This window comes from Camelus ferus, chromosome 17, assembly GCF_009834535.1.
Source record: "Camelus ferus isolate YT-003-E chromosome 17, BCGSAC_Cfer_1.0, whole genome shotgun sequence".
Classification (NCBI taxonomy): Eukaryota; Metazoa; Chordata; class Mammalia; order Artiodactyla; family Camelidae; genus Camelus; species Camelus ferus.
The window spans coordinates 21,569,717-21,585,732 of NC_045712.1; the positions used below are offsets into that span (position 1 = coordinate 21,569,717).

Below are 16,016 nucleotides of genomic sequence, written 5' to 3' on the forward strand. Positions count from 1 at the left end.
AACATGCCTTAATCCCCATGACATCACCACCAGGCCACGGCAACCACAGGCTGCTGGGGAGACCTTATTATTAGCATCTCTGTGCTCACTAGATGGGTCTCTTTGAAACTTTGACAGAAGGCAGATACGATCTTTGAAGAAGAAACTCAAAGCAATGCAAACAAAGTGTGGGCATCACTATGGGCCCTATACTGGGTAAAGCCTTGGGTAACAGGTCCATGCCATTAGGATTTGCTTAAAGCCATTTTGCTGATTCTGCTCTTTTCCAACTAGACAAAAATCACAACCAAAAAAAAATTTTTTTCTTCTAAAAATTAGAAGGTTGAATTCCAAAGACATGAGCTCAGTTGATTTAGGCTTGTTAGTAACTGTGAAACACCTACTATGTGCCCATGAGGCCAGGTACTTTAACTGTAATGACTCACTGAACTAACACACTTTGGCTGAAAATCCGCCTAAAAGCCAGTCTTGAAACACCTTAATGTTTGTAAATACAGTCCTAAAAACAGGACTTGGGAGGCATCTGACATAGAGACCCGCCGTGGGATATATTTAAGCAATTTTGAATCTAAAAGTAGTAGAAGCAAAGTGACTCACGAGGGCAGCATGTAAAAATATGTTCTTTGTTGAGCTATAAAACATGTTCTATGGGGCAGCTTTCAACTTGCAAATGTCAGGTCATGGAGCAGGAACATAGGAAATTGTAAACAAAGTGATTGTCACCATGGGGAGCCTGACTCATTCGTACATCTCAGAAAGCCAGGAGAGTGGAAAGCTCAATCTGTTGATCTGAGCGGTAACAGAAAATCCAGAAGGAGCTCTTCCCTCTTTGCCTTGGTTGCCATCTCATCCCACAGCAACTTCTTCCAGAGACTGCCGTGTTCTTTATGATCAGCACAGCACATCTAATGCAGCACAAGTGGTAGCTGAAGCTGCCTTTGAACACTCCAACGGGAAATCACTAGAGCAAATCTAGTTAATGAGCACCCATCATTAGCAGAGAGTAAGCGCCATGGGGCTGCATCAGCCAGAAGCCTAGCACACAGGGTACTGGGGCCACTCAGGGTCCAGTGCAGAAGGCTGAGAGGGAAGCCTCACTCATTCTATAGATTAGGCAGAAGGTTTATCAGCAACAAATGCTTTTCATCAACAGTTGCTGAGAATACAAAAAACAACAAAGCTGCAGATACTGATCACACCAGCATCTTACCCTAAGGTAATATAAGCAGTAACAATAGGAAATAATCAATTACTTTCTGCCAACCAGGTATTATCTCCAGTACCAGGGGAATGCTTACATTTATAGGACAGGAAACTAAGGCTCAAAGGTGAAGTCACTGTGGCTCTCCCAGTGACATCTGCTTTGATCCTAGGGCACAAGATAACAAGCATGCGTGCCCAGTAGGTGCACCTAGCCAGTGGCTTGTTTGCCCATTCAACTGCCTCTTGCATGAAAATTTGCTTTCCTTGTTAAAGTGAAGGGGAAAATGCAAACATGATTAATCCCACACAGAAAAGATTACATTTCTTTTGCCTCTTTGTTCAAGAAATAGAAGAAACCAGCTGAATTCTGTTTGGGGAATGAGTGAATGCAAAATCTATTTGAGGCAAGAAACTTGGATGTTGGGGGAACTTCCTTGGGTTCTGCCAAGTTCCTGAAGCCATGTCTCTATTTCACAGTGACTGCACCACGGTAATGTCTAAGCTGTGTGTAACACAGTGTAGAGCACGTAACTGAGACTCAGGATGTCAGAACCTAGGGACATGGGTGTTGCCAGTGTCATCACTACTCGTCAAACCCAACAGGTATCACTGAGTGCTTCTGCTTTAACTGCCGGAGGTCAGACATCATGGACAGATGTGCTATGGTGGCTATGACCATTTGTGTTGCAGACTGCACTGGGCACGTGTGCAGAATGTCACATGGGGTGTGGGGAAAACTAGGAGTTAGAAATACAGCCTCATAACAGTTTCAGAGGGGTTATCACAAAAAGCCAGATTCAATATTTAGAGGACCTTGGTGGCCTGAAGCAAACTGGGGTATGGTTGATGCAGCAGACACTATGATAGTCGTCCAATATCCATTCTCCTTTTCTGCTAAGCAGAACCTTGACTATTTGATATGTACATTTCCCAGGTTCTTTTGAAAGTAGCTGAGGCCATGTGATTAAGCAGAAGTATTATATGGCAGTAAGTACTTTAACAAAGACAGATATTTTAATAAAGAAATTTTACTTGGCCTTTTGGCCCTCCTAGAATCCTCCTTCGGCCAGCCTAGATTGCAGATGTAATGGCTGGACCTCAGCAGCTATCTTGGACCATGAAGTAATCTCAGGTTTAAAAGCCAACTTGAAAAAGAATATGAAAAAAGAATATAACTGCATCACTATGCTATACACCAGAAACTAACAAAATATTGACAAAATATTGTAAATCAATTCTATTCTTCAATTAAAAAAAATAAATAAAAATAGCAATGCAATCTCAAAAAAAAAAAAGCCAACTTGTAGAAAGGTAGAGAAAAAAAGACGTGGTCATGGGTTCATGATGGCAACATGAGGCCTCCAAATTAGTATCTTCAGACCTCCTTCACATAAAAGAGAAAAAGACTCCTATGTTCTTTAACCCTTCGCTATATTGGAATTTCCTATTATTTCTAGTAGAACTGACTACTAACAGTTGCATTAGACTCCAAGTTTGAAAGACTTCTTTTTCATTATCTCTTGAAGCAAAACAAGCATCAATATGAGTAAAAATCTCTGTAGAAAATAATTCAGTCTTCTCCAACTATGGGAAAAGATGAATGGTGATTAGGAAAACATGGTCTGCAGTCTGGACTCTGAAAGACGTGAATTCAAATTCCATCTCCCAACTCACTACTGTGGGTGAACCTGGACAAGTTACTGCTTGGAGCCTCCACTTCCAGTTGTTCTTTTTTCAAATGGAAATAATAATTACTCATCATTTCATAGATTTGTTATGAGGATTAATTAAGGTAGTGCACGTAAACTTCTTGGAATAATGCCTTGCCTGTCCAGTTGACCCTTCAACAATAGGGGTTAGAAGAGATGACCCTCTGTGCAGTCAAAAATCCCTGTACCATTTGCCCTCTGTCTCTGTAGTCTCTCCATATCCACAGTTCCATATCCATGGATTCAACCAACCACAGATCATGTAGCATTATAGTTTTCACTACTGAAAAAAATCCATGTGTAAGTGGACCTGCATAGTTCAAATCTGTGTTGTTCAAGGCCTAACCATAATTAGTATTAAAAAAAAATAAGACCTCCTGCTATTACGATGAAGCTGAAGGTGACTACTGTTATTGTAATTAGGAAACCTCAAGCAGCAGTTCTGGATTTTAAAGAATGGTCCATTGGGATCTCCATGTCTCTGCATTCCAGAAAGTTTGGCCCAGAAACACACGTGTCCAATCCACTCTGTCTTCTTGTTCCCTTCAATGCCACCTCTGATAAAGCACACTTCTGTGGACATGGTCAGGTCAACAGGAAGCCAAGAAGCCATTACATTCTTTACATGAGTTGTTGAGGATCAGACATTAGTGGGGCAGTTGGCATTAGAGAATAGCCATCCAAACATAACAGACTTCTCCTCTAACACCCTCTGGGCTCCGAGGCCAAGGCATTTGCTGAAATATAATGCGATCACCAAAGACAGGAAAAGCTCCAGTCACTTGCCATGGAGCCGGTGCAGTTCCATTATATGGAGACATGGGTAGAAATGGTCCAAGTCTTGAGTCCTACCTGATGAGTCACCTTTGCAGAAAGGCAATTTAAAGAGCAGAAAGAGCTGCCACCACAGGGGATTCTACAAAAGTCAACTATGTTAATGGATGTGTGTGGGGTGAGGTGAAGAGGACATTCACCAGGCCCCACAGGGAAAATCTGAATGGTTTTGGAGGGGTGAAAGCTCAGGCATGCTGCACTATGCACATAAAACAAGACAGAGCAAAACAGAAAAGACACAGCCAAGAGAGATAGGAACTCTCAGTAGCTCCCAAAGCAAAACAAATTATTAGCAAGCAGTTCATTTCTCTGCAAGCCAAGGGCAAGGTGTGCCCCATTGGTCTTTCCTTCCCTGAGCTTAATTAAATATACAAAGAACAAGGGAAGACCCTTCAGCAGAAACCACAAGGATGTCTGATAAAAGCAGGCATTACTTCATTTAACCCTCACCGCAGGTATATAAATCATTCTTTCAGTTCCATTTTGCTGCAGAGTAAACTGAAATTCCGGAGTTTAAGTTGCCAAAAGTCAGGCGGCTTTGAAGGGCAGCATCTAGACTGGAACCCTGGTGCTTTTAACTTAGTATTTCTTGACACTGGCTGCACCTGAGAATCACATAGATGCTTTTAAAAAGCATAAATGCCTGGGCACCATCCCCAGATGAATTTAATATGAATCTCTTGGGGTACAACTGGAGCATAGGTGTGCTTTAAATGCTCTCCAAGGATGCTAGCTGAGTCCAGGCCACCCCAAGGCTGTGCTGTGGGGGTGACTGCTGTGTACTAACTACCTTTGGGGTGGGGGGGTCACTAGTGATTTAAAAAAGGAAAGGAGAAAATTTTAAGAAAAATATCTCAGACATTTGGAGCTCCTGTCCAAGAGCTAATCTTACTTCGTATTTGCTGTATCTTTGCAATTTGCAAAAAAATTTTCATTTATTTCAGTTGATTCTCACCTATTTTGGCGACAAAGAAATTGAGGCTCAGAGAAACTGAGGGATCTGTCCAAGGCCACAAAGTGGCAATTCTAAGGCTCAACCTGAAGTCTTCATACTTCAAGTTCAGTGGACCAAAGAGGCCCAAACAAGAACCCGGGACACTCTCCTACGACCAGCTATATATGTATTTTCCCTTTTCCCTGAATATTTAACATTGAATTTGCATCACTGGGAGCAAGAAGAGGTGGGGAAATACATGAATTCCAACACAAGTATTTTGAAACTAGATTTTCTCTTAATAGTTATGAGAGGGGTGATATCACTGCCAAGGCCAGCAAGGAGAGCCATAAAGGGTGGTTTTTGAGAAATATGAATACAAATCTCTTACCCGACATGAACAAGAGTGAGAAAGAAAAGCAGCTAAAATGAAAAGCCCTAAATGAGTCAGGGCTACTCAGGGAGTCCACTTACTTTCCATGATAAGAATGAAGATGGATTTCAAGTTCTCTATTTGAAACACAAAAAGCTGACCAGGCATATAGTATCGTATGAGAAAATATGTGAAACCTGGGAACATGACTTGTTTTAATGATTTATCAACTTCAGTCAGAAGAAATCTGGGCCATCTCATCACTGTGCTGGCCTCCATTCTGAAAGATCTGCTTGACCAGATAAGGCATGCTGAGCCAACACCCTCCTCAGCTATCCAGCTGCCCTTTACTTTGTCTCAAACAAAACTGAAGGAAGCGCCACATGCTATACAATGCTGTTGTACACAGAACCAGGTAAAGGGCAGAAGCTAGAAAATTCTCTCTGTGCTCAGACTGCAGGATGTTTGAATCTAGCTCTGTTACACAGAGACAAATTCTTAATCTTCCCAAGCCTCATTATTTCCACCTATCAAATGGGTGTATTTATACCCAGATCCAGCTTCGTGGGCATGTGGCCTGTGTAACTGCACAGAACCCTGCTCTTAGAAGGGTCCTGTGCTTGGCTTAATACTCTCTTGTTGCCTTCTTGAATTCTTAGTAATTTTTGAAAAAGGGGCCCCATATTTTCATTTTGCACTGGGCCCTGCAAATGAGGCACTGGTCCTGTTTATACCTCTCACAAAGTCATTGGAAAGGACTGCAAGAGGTAAGATCTGTCAGGTGCAACCCAGGCCTGGTGCATGGTAGGTGCTCTAGGAAAATAGCCATAATGATCATTATTTTCACATCACTGAGGCTACTGGTATGTTACAGGGTCCTGGCCACTATATCATCTGTAAGCTGGGTGGACAGAGTCAAGTTAAAGACTTGGCCTAGGTGACCAAGAGTGGCCACTTTACCTCTTAGATTGTTTGCACGTGCTGCTGCAGAACTCTCTCAAAGCTCCCTCAAGTTGGTAATTTATTCAAACAAATCATTGACTTCCCTTCCTCACACATAGCACTGCAGACACAGAAGACGATGTTCTTTCCCTCTAATGGCACTGCTACGTAGGATGGCCATCAGGTCACTAGGTAAGTGGCCAAACAATCAAGGGAAGACTCCACTGCCAAGTAGGCAAGCATCGTCTTGCTTTAGAGACAGAGGCAACAAATATGGACTAGTGGGGAGAGAGAAAAGGGAGGTTGATAAAGGGAGATGCTGTTCTTTACTTTGAGCTCTGTCCTGCTGAAGGAGATGATGTGTAGAGCTCCTGTGTATGAAACACGTTTCTTTAGGACTGGGTATAAGCAGACCAAATCAAGAAACTTTGTGTCAGGGCATGCTGTCCAAGATGCTGAGATGAGATGTCAGCTAGGTGAACCAGTCCTGAACTTTACCAGGGCTCAACCATGTCACTAAAGCAACTCAGCCTCCACATACCCTGTGTTTGGGGGTGGGGTACATCGCAACATGGTGCCCGATATGTCCCAGGGCACTGTCAGTTACTTGTGGCTACAGTGCTTCTGAAATACAGATCTCCTCTGAACAAAAGGACCATCAACCTTACACTCTGAATAAGCACTGCACTGCTGGCAAGGGCAAGGGCATGAACGTCTGAGTTCCAGGAGGACAGCAGCACCCCAACACTGACTGAATGGAGACCCCATCACCAGGCGTCATGTGAAGCCTGTTGTGAAATGTGTAAACGTAAAAAAAGCATCACCTAATGCCAAGTAGGAAGCGAAGCCAAAGATCCACAACAAAAATCACAGAAGCAGCTAGCAATTATTGAGCCCTTAATATATGCCAGGCACTATGTGAGAATTTTATGCTTATTATTATCTCATTAACTCTGACAGCAACCTTTGCAAGTAATTATTATTATCATCTTCATTTTCCACATAAAGAAACCAAAGCTTGGGGAGGCAACATGACTACTCTAAGTTATGCAGCTAGCAAATGTCAGAGCCTGAATTTGAACCCAATCCATCCGACTTCAAAACCCAAAATCTCATTGTTGTCCTGGCCAGTGTGGGGGCCTTTCACATATGCCCAGGGGGTTTGTCAACTAATTCCCAGATGACAGCAGTTGCTGCTAAAATTGAGTAGAGTCCCAGCCCTTCCCTTTTCTCAAATATGTCAGCTACCCTTGTAGTAAAAGAAAGTTCTAAATTCATGTCAACCATACTTCATCCACATTAAGAAGTCTAGGAATTTAACATTCCACTACAACCTTTCTCTTTCTCCCACCAGTTTGAAAGGAATATCCAAAAGGAAGGAGGGAAAAGAGTAATTTTGTTAAAAAAAGTTGAAAAATATGCTTTCAAATGAGAAACACATGTGTGATTATTCTTCCTCTTTTGTCTCCCCCTACCCAATGAAGTTGAAAACAAGCTAACACAATACAAATGTACATATCCACATAAAGATACCAAAAAAAACAGTGGTGTCCTGGATGAGAGACAATCCAGAAGCTGCCCTGGGAAGCTTTAAGAAGCCATGGAAAACTCCAGAGCAACCCAAGCCCTACTCCAAGCAGAGTTTTTAAGCTTGTGTACAATGACTCCTGGCAAAAAAAAAAGGGGAAAACAAAAATGTACTTGAATTTTAAAGTGAGAATTGAGCAGGAGTGAACACTCAGACCGAGAGCAAGTGTGTCACAGATTGCAAAAGTGCTGGAGTTATGCCATTTTCTTTACATCATTTCTTGTTTCCCTCTTTCTGGCACAAACAAGCTACGGAATCTCAAAAACTGGGTCATCATTTTTGAATTCCCTGCTTTCAGCACAGCATTCAGTTGGTCTTGTTGACTGGCTTAGAAGTCCAATTTCCTGAGCTAACATTTCCTGGCCATTCAGCTACAAGGGATTAATAAACTGGGAGGTTGTCTTTCTCGCAGGCAACAGTTCTTACAGGTGAGCTGAGGTCCATCCTTGTATTTCCTGCTATTATACATTTAACAGCAACAAATATGTCCAGGAAAGCACCACTTCAAAGGCCACCTTTCTTCCAGGGAGGCCAAGGAAAGGGAGACAGATTGACTCCTGGGGGTACATTACTGGCATCCTGATTTCATAGTCATGGCTTTTCCCACTGGCTTTGGTGTTCTCAAGAGCATAGCTGGCCTGCTCATGAGAGATACAGGGCATGAGGAAATCATCCTATACAAGCGTCACTTAGGGTCAATAAGAGCTCTCACAACCCAGTTGAGTGGTCCCTGCCACCAATATGACACCCTCTGGGTTGTCTTCTACAGCAGACTTAAACTTACCTCCATCTGGGGGCAGGTTTTGAGAACTTTTACTTGATTTTCCAAAAAATTGTATTAATGAGTCTCAATGTCACTTCCTATCCCTGAGTTCCAGATTCCTAGCAAGCTTTCCCAGTTGGTCAGTGTGAGACAAGACACACTCCTCTTTCTTGACCAGGTGAAAATGTTTCCTACTTCCTTGCACTCATTTGCTTGAGACAAATAATCACGTCCCAGTGCAGGCTGACTTCAGTACTGGCCTCTAATAAATGCTCTGCTAAGGGAACAGGGACCGCATTGTGAGCTGAGTTTCTGAGACTCTTAACACTCATGCAAGAGGCATCAAATTTCAGGAGATCTTCTGGAGCATGAACACAAGTACAAACCAGCCATGGGGTCAAGTCTGGGCTTGCTTTATTTGACCTTGGTTTGTTTTATTTTATTTAGGCACTTTCTCGGGGGGGGCACGCAAGGGACCATAAAATCCTTACCTTTTAAAGGAGCCCATTGTTAACAATTTGTTCATCACAGCTCCCTCCACCTCACCAAAAAAGTCTCCAGTCTGTGGGGAAGAAAAGAAGACCTGTGAGGAAGTGTAGATAAATAATGTGCCCAAACACCGGAGAATAAAAACGGACACAGACTGCGTCCTGGAGCTGACAGAGGCAAAAAGCAGGTCTTCAGGACTACTGTTACATAAAAGTGGGAAAGGTCTTAATGGTCATGAGAAGTTATGGGATTACAGAGTGAACTAGCTAGCAGATGTGAATGTTCCAAATATATGACAGGGGCAGGGGGAGGGTGGCTGGTGAGGGTGGCATTGCATAACACATGCTGAGTGCTGGAATTAAAACGCACATGCACACGTGTGCATACACATGAGCACACAGGTGAGTGCAGGCTCACGCGCACGTGCACCCACACAGCATTGGTCTTGCATGGAGGGAGTGGGCATTAATCTGTACTCAATCCCTTGTGATTAAAACACTACTTCATACAGACAGAAACAGGCTGTGAAAAGGCTTCCTAGGCAGTAATAAAAAGAACTGTTTATAATCCCTGAATGACCCGTTTAGGGAAATACAGCGGTCTTCTTCATGGACCCTACAACCTTCCTATGGCAGAGATTATGTTCTTTCTCTAAATCACTTTCTGGGGAACATTCTCATTTTGTCCACAGGCAGTTAATATGTTGACCAGGAATGAAGCTGTCCAGCCCCTTGAAAAGAAGGTTCAGCCAATCCAACTTCCAATGGTCGACCCCAACTCTGGAGCTGTCTTTGGGGCAACAGTCCTTCCCCGGCACCAGGCTGATGCTTCTGCAAGTCTAGTTCTTGGTGCTGGCCAAGATTTGCAAACTCTGAACAGTGGAATGAAGGGTGAACATCTCGGGCATCCCTCCAGACTCCTGGAGCACTATCATAAGTGTCCCAAGGGGGAGGGTGTATCCAGTACAGTGGAACAGAGCTTGGAGCAATAGCCTTCCTCTGCCAACACCCTGGAATGAGCTAGTGTAGACCAGCAGAGAACTCGCATCTCTACCGCTGATGCTCTAAACATTTATCGCTTATGTAGGGGATAGGTGGGTGGGCCCAAATTATACAAATTCCACAGGTTTTGTATTAATTAAATCTCAATTCCATTACAACAGAGTGACCTCAACCACGCTCCTGGGAGTTTTCAGGCAGAAAGGCACATATAGACTTCGCTAAAAAGTCAGAAAATAGGGGAGGAAAGAAAGAAATGACATTTCACTGACTGAATATTGAACATTGCCTTTTTCACTCCAGGGACATTTGAACTTTGGCAAACCCTATGGGTATGTGCTGCTGCGCCGCTGTGCTGCTGGGAGCAAAGACATGTGCATTTCCTGTGTGTAAATATGCTAGTATCAGTGGAACTGGTTGTGAGATGAAGAATTACCCTAATTGGGGTACAGGAAATCAGACATCAAACAAGCTGAGGCAATGCAGGCTGGCAGGCTCCCTGGACTATTCTACCCAGAGGTAAAGTAGGCAACAGGCTTGGGAAGGGTCCTTATTTCAGTGGTTCACTTCGTTGGCTAGACCAAGACTCAGCACTGGAAGACATTCACCATGTCCTTCTTCACCCAGGACCAGGTTCCCATCTCAGCCCTCCATGATTAATGCAGGACAACAGAGCTCCTCCTCAGAGGGGATTAATTTGGGTTCCTGAGTGTCTCAGTGTTTCTTCTTCCAGACACATAGGCACATTACATAGGCCTATGACCATTCTTGCTCCCAGAGACTGGCTTTGTTTCATGGGCTCATCCTTCCTATCTAATGTCCATCAACTGTCTAATATCCCAGTGATGTCCAGGATCTCAGGAGACTGTGTGTGGGCAGTCTGAGTCTCAATCATGTAACTGTAACCCACCAAAGGTGCATTTAAAATCCCACAACATTCTCATAGAGAAGAGGGGAAACTGAAGCACAGCTCCACACGTTACCTGAAGCCAGTGTTCACAAATTAACAAGCCAGTGAGCTTAGACCCTAAGGAGCCACACTTAAGGACAATTAACTAACTTATTAGGCATTAATGGACCTATTGCACTGTTGACTATTAAAACATTTTAAATGATTTAAATGGAACTTCATTATAAAATGCTAGTATCTGCAAATATCAGAGATAAAAGAACCCATCTGTAGTCAATCCTTCTCCTCTCAGGGAGCCCAAGTGATGTGCCCAAGACCCCAAAACAAGTTAAGGAAGAGAGCTCGCCCCAGAAACCATTTGCCTCTGCCTCCAGTATTACTTTACTACCCCACACTGCTGAACTTGTCTGTATTTGACATTCTTTTAATATGCTAATTTCATTTCTAATTGCAGAAAAAGTTTTCATGTACCAAATTTTACAGGAGAAATCTTTGTTTCTCTTTTGCAATGCTATCAATTTTAACTCTTATTTTGATTTCCAAATACAGTGGAGCTTTCTGTGCTCAGCACCCTTGCTTGGTTTCTTGTCATATTTCCCTCCTTCTCCCACAATGCACACAGCTCGATCAAATGAAAAACATTCTTCATCTATCTGTGGGTCCTTGTCCCTCTGCGTTGAGAATCCAAGTTAATTCTTAAACTCAGATAACTTTTTCAAAAGTAAAAACCAGAAAGAAAGCCATAAAAATTATATTGACATATATACATATATATGTGTGTATATATAAATTATAGATAGACAGATAGATAAAATATCAAAATACTAAAAGTAGGAAACCTCTTTAAAATCGCCCAAACTCTTTAGGCATCTCCACGCTTGAAGCAAAAAGGTCTATAAATTGAACATTTTATGAGTGAGAGAGCAGACCCTGAGCTCTGCACCAGCACCACTGCCCACCTCCTCCCCAGAGGTAAAAACTCTTTGGGGCCTGCTGAGAAGTAGGCTGTGACATTCTTAGAGGAATGAAAATAAGGTTTTATAATCTCTTAAATACAGATAATTGTCTCAAAGTTTCAGCACCATAATTTGCTCCCCTTGACCCAAGCACATTCTAAGATCCTTACTTTGAGTTGGGAGAAATTTCTCACTCACCTGTGTGTAGTCTTCAGACACCAGAATAAATCCATTATTGTCTATGAGGTAACAGTTCACAGTCTAGAAAATAAAAACACCACAGTTTCAACTTTGGGTCCTCAGACTGATTTTACACGAAATGACGTATTTCCAACCCGGGAGAAACTTATTTAAGGATGTTTTGGGGGAATTGGAAATGCCTGCTGGCTCTAAGAGTTGAGGCCATGGTTAAGCTAACCCCAGCATTTACTCTGCAAAACTAACAAACAAAAATAAAACACTGAGCAAGCCTCGAACATCCCAGATTAGGATAAAAAGAATATACATTTAAAAATTATTCATTACAGTTTGTCTTCCCTTTTTAAAATGTATATGACCTGAATAATATTTCCCAGGAACAAAGTGTTCAGAGGCCCCCGAGTTTGTATTCACAGTGGCTGAAGTGCAGGCTGTTTTGAAAGCAAAACGCCAGCACAATGCCATTACTCTAATGATGTATTAATGAAAACACCGTGTCAGCTCAGAAGACCATCAGGGGACCAGGTAATATTTTTTAATTTGTTCATAGACTTAGGCAGGGGGGAAGGGGCAGACTTCTGTTAAAGGGGCCCCTCAGGCCTCCTAAAGGTTTTCAAACTGTGTTTTTAATTGGGAGCTGGATTTGGGGGCAGGGCTGTTAGCTTTTGGTAGCTCAGACTTATAAATTGTAGCAAGGTAAACCCAAACCTCTGCTTCCCCCACACTACTTCAATCTCAAGTGAATGATTTGCTACAGGCTAAGTTTTAATTACAGTGCTGTGGAGTTTAAACTTAAGGTTTAATTCTGTCCTTGATGTAACTCAGTTTCTATTTATTGCAGCTTTACATACTGACTGCAACATTTAATTTGTAACATATCTTTACCCTGAGCTAAATTCCCCTAGCTCCAGGCCACCACAGGGCTGGAGTTTTCTGGGACATTTACCTATCCAACGGAGTTGATCTTAGTCAGCCATAGAAGTACAGTAGTAAGTTGGTCAGAAACAGTCATTCTTTATTAGTAGGCAATGGTGGAGAATCAGGAGAAAATTAAAAGCTCTGCTAGCACCTTTTAGAAAAAAAGTTGGCTGTTTCCTTTAGTTATCCACAGGGGCCAGATGAATGACTTGGGTACCCTGGTCATAATTTTACTATTTAAAGAAGCTCTTAGCTGCATGGACACTACTTTGGCCTTGGTGGGAGTCTTGGCAAACTTTCTCCTTTTTTAGGATATAGCATTATGAAAACAATCTCACAGAGCTGTGCTGTCCAGTATGGCAGCCACAAGCTACATGCAGATTTAAATTTAAGTTAATTAAAATTAAATAAAATAAAAAATTCAGTTCCTTAGTCACACTAGCTGCATTTCAAGTGCTCTGCACTAGCTGTAGCTAATGATTATACTTTTGAACACTTCTATCACTGTAGAAAGTTCTCTTGGATAGCAGTATTTTTTTTTCGATCACACTAGTACCCCAATGATTTTTAACCCAGACTATATTGGGTCATATTAGAAAAATCTATACACTTGTTTATTTGAATGTCATGATTGTCATTTTGTAGATATAGACCCTAATGTAAAGGGAGGTTAACCTCCACTCAATCAATAAATACATGTTGAGTATAGCAGTGGACTTCATATTTAAATGTTAACTCTCCAAATCCTTACAGATGCACAGAGAATCCAAAGCCATCAGAACTCATCCTCTATCCCTAATTTTAAAATTAGTTCCCACTCAAACATCCAGAGCCAATTAGTTCTCTTGCTATTAGACCTGTATCTTTGGTCAGTATCTCTGTCTAATGTTGTAAATATTAGATAATACAAGGCAAGTATAAAGCAAATAGATTATAAAATCAACTGAAAATCTTGGGAAAGAGACTTTATGAAGTCTATGAAAGTGATGCTGGAGATCAGCTCCAATCACACACAAAGCACATAAGGATCTGCCAGAGGTAACGAAGAAAGAAAAAATCACCACAGATAACATGAAAGATGCTTCCAGAGAGAATCATTTCAAAAGCAAGGGACTAAGAGAAGCTCCTGGGGAAAATGATCAAACTCTACTATATATGATCCTTGTGATCATTCTGAGAAAATCAAATACAAAGTGAAGGATTCTATATTGTGATTTTCATAATTTTATCAGGAATTATACTCCTTACTCCCAAACCCAACTAAATGTATTTGTTTGCTTGTAGAATTAGAATATGACTACAATTATCACTTAAGTCTGTTAAATAAAACAAATGTATTTTCACCATTTCCACTTTATTTAGAGACAAAGCTTCGAGGAAATGCTTCATTATTTGCTGTAAATGTTTGCTTCTTTCCCTACCCTCATTTCTTAGAAATGAGGACCTCTGTGCTCCTTATAATGGCTGGCACTGGGTGGAATCTAGGTCAAACTGGACATTAGGAGACTCACTTCTCAGGTGAGTTCCCACCTCTTCTGGTGTGAAAAGAACAGAGGTAAGAGTTCTGGAGAAGGGGAGAAGGCTGTTTTAACTTATAACTTGGAAAACCAAGCTGAGGAGGAGAAGGAGGCAGCTATAGGAGGACACCAACTCACACACTGCTGTCACACTGTCAAGTAGGGATTATCTTCTTCCAAGAGGAGAAACTGAGGCTCATCCACGTTAGCTTCCTCAAGGCCATACAGTGAAGCAAGCAGGACATGAATCCAGTACTTTGTGACTCCAAAGCCCACACTCCGTCTACTGGCCAACTCCCTCCACCTTCCCAGTGACATGACATAGTTAGGGTCCCAGGGTCTTGCCTGTTCATGGAAGGCTTTTCTTGTTTGAAAAAAAAGCAACTCCTTAGCATACGTATAGCTAAGGACAGATCTCATCTACCACATGTTATAACAAATGACAGAAAAATCAGCCAGATCAGTCAATGCACCAGGTGCCTGGGGGTTATTATTATGGCTAAAAACAAGCAAAAACAACATGATTGGTGTTTTGCAGCAGTTTAGTCAAGTGGTGTTGACCCCCCAATTGTAGGTTCCTGGGCTCTCCAAACACACAATTCTAAAGTTAATACCTGAAACCAAGAGATTTAGCCAGAAACAGCCAAGGGGGATTTTCTGTACTGCCCCATCACTTGCTAAGGAACAATCGATGGAAGAAAAATAAAAGCCCATTATAGGCTAGAATCTAAAAATACACTTAATGGGCTACTCATTTTGGTCAGTTCAGTCTACCTCCTCCCAGTTGTTTATGGGAAGAGGAATAGGAGGGCTGGTCAAGGCTCTCAAGGACTATACACTTAAGCTTCCAATTCCTCCAAAGGTGTGTCACATTCTTCTCCAGCAGAGTGGGTAAGCTCTCCTGGGCACGGGCTGGGGAATAGCAGTTACTTCTTATATACTGAGTAGCAGCTGGCACTTACTTCTTGGACCATGCTTCCATTTAACATTTTTAAAATTCACTTTTTCCCAATTAAGTTAGGATTCCATGACAGGAACTTGGTGGCAGAGAAGAGACAGTACTGTACTTGTTTGTGGGTAAGTTGGAATTTCAAGGTTACACTGATGAGAAAAAGACGTGGCCACTCTGTCAAATGAAAAACAGATACTGCCAACATTGTGATTTACAAATTACTGAGAAAATCAGGTCAGAAGCGAGGATGCCGTGTCACCGTTGTAGACCTGGGTCCCTTAATCTGAAAGATGTCATTTAATTTTCATTATAGGCAATACTGTTATGTTAGGTAAATTCTGTCACAATGACTTCCTAAGCAGACCTCCATGACAACCCCTTGGATTAAATTACTGGGAAGTACGGTGGAGTGAAGTAAGCCTACCAGAGTTAGGTGAGCAAAGTATTGGGTTATCAAACAGTCAGAACAGAATTAGCCAGATTTCAGTCTGACCAACTGTTTTCTCTCTGTCTCTTTACAATAAAGAATATTCAACTGCCTTCTGCATATTCCCCCACCCCCACCCTGCTGTAAGAGGAAATGGAGATTTTTTTTTCAGCTTTCTCTCACTATGCTACTTTTGCCCCAAATTAAGCCAAATGTCTCAGAAGGTGTCTGCCCATCACCCTGTCCCAAGGGTAGATGGACAGGCTGAAGGGCTTGAGGAAACCAGGAGCTCTAAGTTTTGACAG

At 42.1% G+C, this 16,016-nt stretch overlaps 1 protein-coding gene across 1 annotated transcript in view; it reads right to left on the reverse strand.

Annotated features, from left to right (window-relative positions):
• Positions 1-16,016, reverse strand: part of CACNA2D3 (calcium voltage-gated channel auxiliary subunit alpha2delta 3) — a 776,419-nt gene that overhangs the window by 55,079 nt on the left and 705,324 nt on the right. The window contains exons 30-31 of the mRNA XM_032458250.1: positions 11,898-11,960; positions 8,838-8,908 (exon numbers count right to left, since the gene is read on the reverse strand). Coding sequence (XP_032314141.1) covers positions 8,838-8,908; positions 11,898-11,960 — 134 coding nt within the window. The remainder of the gene's footprint in view (positions 1-8,837; positions 8,909-11,897; positions 11,961-16,016) is intronic.